General features: G+C 34.2%; 1 protein-coding gene across 1 annotated transcript; it reads right to left on the bottom strand.

The window, feature by feature from the left end:
• Positions 1–336: 336 nt before the first annotated feature.
• LOC131662508 (polyamine oxidase 2-like) lies at positions 337–5,896 on the bottom strand. The gene is made up of 10 exons (XM_058932318.1): positions 5,445–5,896; positions 4,486–4,601; positions 3,355–3,443; positions 3,131–3,244; positions 2,898–2,985; positions 2,543–2,628; positions 2,347–2,449; positions 1,443–1,540; positions 923–1,352; positions 337–812 (listed from the first exon to the last, which is right to left on the bottom strand). The coding sequence occupies exons 1-10, from the start codon at positions 5,482–5,484 to the stop codon at positions 504–506; spliced, it is 1,473 nt and encodes a 490-aa protein (XP_058788301.1). The 5' UTR covers positions 5,485–5,896; the 3' UTR covers positions 337–503.
• Positions 5,897–6,097: the final 201 nt, after the last annotated feature.

The following is a 6,097-nucleotide window of genomic DNA, read 5'->3' as shown; positions in this document are numbered from 1 at the left end:
TTTTAAATAATACTACCAATGTTATATCATGCTTAGTTCTTATACAGTCGAGGGTAAAAACTTTATCGAATCTCTATAGGATGAATCAACTATGACATAAAATTTCACCATTTATATAAAAATAAAGCATTGACATCTGAGTCAGTAAACAAAAGTAGCTAGTCCAAACAATAATTTTAGGTGAGGCTGAAAAGGTAATTTAAAATACTAGAAAAATGTACAAGGAATCTTTATTATCAAAATATATTGGTGGATATGCATAGGCTTCTTCAAACCAAGATGCACATCTTCCATTTTTCAGATTAACTCATATAAACTATAGAGGTGCACAGACTCTACAAAATATTCATACATTACCAGTTTTTCACAACATAAACTACCGACATACAAACCAGAATATGACTTCACAACAGACATTTACTTAGATACTAATGCCTAAATAGTTGCTATTCGAAAATGATGACTAATGTCATTAGTAGTGGTGATCAAAGATGATATGATGGTTACATCCGAGATATCTGAAGTGGAATAGTTAAGGAAGCCATTTCTCCCATTACTGGTTGAAACAAGTCCAGTTCTCCATATCGCTCAAGTACACGCATCCTGCAATCTTCAGCAGCCATCATTCCAGTGGAATATGCACCATGGACAGACCCTGGATAGCTCATACTTGTTGCTTCCCCTGCAAAGAAAAGGTTATCTACTGGAACCCGTAGCCTCTCGTACAGTTCGTGCGGTTTCCCTACTTGATCATAGCTATATGAACCTAGTGAGTTTATATCCGAGCCCCACCGTGACACAAGATACTGAATCTGCACGGTAGAAACAAATTACCAATCAAATCTTATGTATGACTGATGAATGAATAAAGTATAGAAGAGTTAATTTTTCTAGCGTTTCAAAAGTGAAATGGTGTGGTTACCGGTGAAGAAGCCTCAGGAAGGATCTTCTGGAGTTGCATGAAAGCAAAGTTGGCAGCTGCTTCATCAGACATTTTTTCAATGTCTTTGGCGAGCCGCCCTGAAGGCATGTAAACAAGGACAGGATGATTTGCAGCCTTGTGGAGATTGAGGAAATAGCTACATCCATAAGATGTATCTGCAACTACTCCCAAGAACTCTACATTAGGCCAAAATACATTCTGAAAATGTAGAATAATTTTGTTCTCTAGTCCAACTCCAAGTTCAGCAATGGCAGCTTCTTTCCAGTCTGGGAGCTTTGGCTCAAATGATATCCTATTTGATTTAAGGACACCAAGAGGGACAGCGATTATAGCAGCATCAGCAATAAATGTTTTCCCATTTTCCACTGTCACTTTTACGCCGTTGTATCTCCGAACAACTTTTGTGACCCTAAAAAGGGGGAATTTTTAATGCCAGTAAATTAAATTGAGCAACATAACATGACATAAAGTTTCAAATCAAATATTCTAACGGATATACCTGTGCCCTAGGCGAATATCAAGACCCTTGGCTAGGGTATTTATAACAGGCAAGTAGCCCCTGACCATAAGACCATGACCACCGGGGAGAAGTACTTCCTGTCAGAACATATTCAAAGAGGTATAAGATATGAAAGCAAGATACATTCAAAAGAAAAATGCTTGTGTTGGTTAAGAATTTTCTTGCAATATGCTGTAACTAGGGTCAATCTAGGTCAATTTAGTTTAATAAGCAGTCTTTTCTAATGTTCTTTAGGAAAGGCCTATGCAAAGGGCAGAATCATTTTCATTAAAAAGAAAACCCTACAGCCATAATACCGAGTTCAGCATTTTCCTGTCATACAACCACATGGCAAGGGGCGTGGTTGCATGACAGGTCATAATACACGCCCCCCTGTGTCACTTTTTTATTATTTTGAAACAGCAGATGTTAGTATCGTTAAGATTATGCTTGGGGTAGAGATTGAACCCTCAACATTCTTATAACTCCACTCCTTGAGTCCCTCGCCCCAATCCCATCCTTATATCCCCTCCCTTCCGGTGTGATTACTGTTTGTCTAAACATAAATGAAATTTACCCATGTTTGACTTATTCATTTCTTGCATAACAAAATGGTCATTTTTATCTCCAGAAGTGGTCTCTCTATATTTCAATAAGATGTATACTCCTACATGAGTAGATCAAGCAACACATTTACATGATTATCGGTCATAGAAAGGCTGCATGTTGAAGACTCATGCACCTGGCTATGAGACGACTTTACAAATTATTTCTTTCACTACAGGAGCTACCTGTATGTAACACCAAAGAGAGTAGATCATTTAGTGCATAAGTTAAGGTGGGGCAGGGGGAGCTTAATAGGTAACACACGATTAATATCTTCAAGTTGATTTCTTCAAATTACCTGGTCCCAGCCATTCAGTGAAATTGTATCAGAATCAGCAGCAAACCAGCCCTCCATTCTGCATAAATACCACTGAAGTACCTTATGGGCAAGCCCCTCCAACCTGCACTTGAGAGTGGAAATCATATTATTTTACTACAGCTTAAAACCAAAACAGTCATAGTGTCAAGGAAATTTAAGTTTACGCATTGATAACCTTAATTCTGGCTTCCTTTCAAACACAATTGAAAGACCACGCTGTATGGACATGTCTTTACTGAATTCATTTCTTACTTTATTTGTCTGCATTTAACAAAGGATAATATTTCAGAGGTTCCTCACTATGAGAACAAGTAGAATCAAACATTAATAGTGATAATCTGGAAAAATTGATTTATATTGTAGTAATGCATTTCAGTAGTTAAACCAAATAACTGATTTTATCAAAACAGAAATGAAGTGCAAAGGCACCACTATATGGTAGAGAAATCCCAACTATGTTAACACCCTAAAATCTAACAATTATTTGTGGTAAACCAAATAACTAAAGAACATTTGAGATAATTACTTACCTCGAGTAAAATTGTCTCAAATACTTCACCAACTTTTGTTACCAATTCTTGGGGAACTTGAGTCCCGTCCTTATCAAAAAGTGCATAACTGAAAGAAGGTAACGATTTTTAATAAAAAAGAACTAGCTTATAATAACGTCTCCCTTGCATAACAACTAGAAAACTAATTAATATCTTTATGCAAGTGTTGCAGAACTTGCAAACTAATATAACACCAAAACCAATGTACCTACCTTTCCAGATCATGATCATAGAGCACGGAGTTATCCCCACTAGTACGGTAAAGGGGTAGACCCAGCCTCCCAATCACTGAAGCAAGGGGATTCTCTTTGGAAACTCCATGCAACCTGAAACAGAAAGAGTGTGCCATTTTTTAATTACAAAATATATGGAAAATATTGCATATTCTCATCAAGATTCAAACACATTAGAATACAAAGAGAATAACAAGCTTTACCATGATGCTCCCAGGTCAACAGGAAAGCCAAATGAGTAATCCGTGTGAATTCTGCCACCAAGTCTTTCCCTAGACTCTAAGAGAACAACCTGACCAAAATTTTAAAAAACAAAGCACCATTTAGTACCCTGACTCTGAAAATGCATATTAACTAACAACAGGTTACAAAAATGCAAGTCAAAAATCAAATAAGAGGCAACACAGTGCTTTGCATAAATGGTTTTTTTAATGAATAAACATAAATTATATTGCCAGCTCATGATCTCATTATTGAGGCAATCATGCAAACACAAATAATTACTGTCAGGTTCCTCAATAACATAGAGAGAAAGACAACGGAGAGGATACAAACCATGTGCTACAAAAATATGTATGTAATATGTATGTCCATTTCACAATTAATTACTGTCAGGTTCCTCAAAAAAATAAATTTTCCCTATTTTTAAATAAGAAGCAACTCTGTGACACAATGCCAAGCATAAATGTTCTTTTCAAAAGTATATAGCCATTTTACTAATTACATTAATGAAGCAAACATAATGAATTATTGTCGAGGTTAGATGAAGCAGAATAACTAAACAAAAAATAACTCCTATTAATATTTTCATTGTAAAAGTTCAAGCTTCAAACAAGAAGTATCTCAGTATGTCTATAACACTGTATTGCGCTAAATGTTTCTGTATAAATTGTAATGCCACTTCATAACTTGCATATTCGGACAAACACAAACGAACTAGAAATTGGAAAAATGTTGCCTAAAGTCAATTATTACATGTATTCTTGACTTCTCTCATGGAATTCTAGTCTCCATAATGTATAGTTTTACTTGACTAAAGTGAAGGGCAAAAATTTAGCCCCAGGTCATTTCCCCAGAACCATTACGAGCTTCGATGCAGACAACCATTTAACCAAGCCTTATGGCACTATGTGAGATAGGCTACATAGATCAAACGACAACATAATGATCTATAATATATTATCTTTCTACCCAACTCATTAATCTCTAAACAGTTCTTAATCAATACATGCAATATAAATCCTTATAATTATTCATAACAGAGTAGTAGCATTCTAGTTCTACAAGGATTGTTTGAATTTAAACTCATACATAAAATTATTTAGCTCAAATACCTGAATGGAAGCATCTTGAAGTGCCCTTGCAGCAGCAATGCCAGCCATACCACCACCAATGACAATAACAGATGGTGACCTCTCCTGCTCACTGCTAACATTTCCATAGCAAAGAGCTACAGAAAAAGGAAAACAAAACAAAACAAACCATATTAGTAAATACTAAATACCCAATTAAAAAGAAAATCAAATTTGCACACACTTTTTGACTAAGAGAACCTTTTCATCATCATTTCTTAGAGAGACAAGTCAATCCGTTTGATTAAATTAAATTAAAAAAAGATTAGAGTTTAGTAAAACAACATATATTAATTAATCTAAACGAGTACGTGTTCACAAAAGAAAATCGTTACCCACAACAACTCTCTTGTGATGACACTATTTTTCAGATAACAGTTTTATTATAATAATTATTGTTATAACAATATAACAATAAAAAACAACTCATATTAGAATTACAAAAATCGATTCAAAGATCTCAAACTGGACAAGTGTAATTTGTACATTTACTTCATAATTAAAATAAATCTCTATCAATAAACAAATAAAAAAACGCATGCACGTGTCACATGTTATGACTTAGACTAGACATATTTTTTCAAACAATAACTTTCAAACAAAATAAATAAAAAGCATATAATAATATAATAATAAAAACACAGCACAAACTAACAAAATAATATCAGTTTTATCCTAAAATCCAATAAATAAACTGTTTACAAGTACATTTTTCATTCAATAATAGTCTGTAGTTAATTTAAACCACAAATATTACTATCACTATTATTATTATTTATATTTATTTTGTCATATAATAGTATATATATAAATGTTAGGCACCGACAAATAAACGAAATTAAAATAACAAAAATAAAAAAAATAATGTATACACAATAATAGAAATATATATTTATATATGTTATTAATTAATTAATTAATTAATAGTATGAAAAGCAAACCTCTGGTTAATTTGGGGTTACTCTTATTTCCTGACTCCATATTGAGAATAAGATTCTTGATTACTGTTACAATCTGTTAATAACCGTTTTCTGAACAAACAGAGCGATTGAGGAGAAAAATGGAGAGAAAAATCCAGCAAACAATTAACAAAGTGATTGAAATTCAAGTTCGGCGATAAATCCAGATTTCCGAACCAGTTCATACAGCTGGATTTTTCTTCCAACTACTTCAACCACTATTTCACGCAGTGGTTTATAGATTTCTGAGTCGATTCAGAGTCGAATTGAAGAAATCAACGACGGAATCGCGATTTAGCGAGATCGGGGAAGCTTATTGTCGGTGTTTGGTGAGATGGAAAAGGCTCCGAGAAAAAATGGGTGGAAAGAAAGGAAAATTCTAGAATAAGAAAGGTGATTGCAGAGAGAGAAAAGATGAATTGTGATGTAGCGATGAAATTTGGCGTCACATTTATAGAACTGGTTTGTAACGTACCTGAATTGAACCGGCCAGTATCGTGACGCTCTTTGGAGCGCGTGATGTCACGTTGTTTACTTTTTTGATATTTTGAAACGTGGATACTCCTGGATAGTGTTGTATTATATTTTTTTTATAAGATGGGCCTATTTTTTGTGACTCAAGATGGGTGTACTTT

The sequence above is a fragment of the Vicia villosa genome, linkage group LG3 (assembly GCF_029867415.1).
Source record: "Vicia villosa cultivar HV-30 ecotype Madison, WI linkage group LG3, Vvil1.0, whole genome shotgun sequence".
Taxonomy (NCBI): Eukaryota; Viridiplantae; Streptophyta; class Magnoliopsida; order Fabales; family Fabaceae; genus Vicia; species Vicia villosa.
Note: the sequence above shows the minus strand (reverse complement) of the source record. Positions and strands in the feature narration are given on the sequence as shown.

Coding starts and splice junctions, on each gene's coding strand:
- LOC131662508 (XM_058932318.1), bottom strand. CDS start 5,484: ATGGAGTCAGGAAATAAGAGTAACCCCAAATTAACCAGAG. Junction 3,444..4,485: donor TTCAAGATGCTTCCATTCAG/GTATTTGAGCTA, acceptor AATTTTGGTCAG/GTTGTTCTCTTAGAGTCTAG. Junction 2,629..2,897: donor TTGAGACAATTTTACTCGAG/GTAAGTAATTAT, acceptor TGTTAAATGCAG/ACAAATAAAGTAAGAAATGA.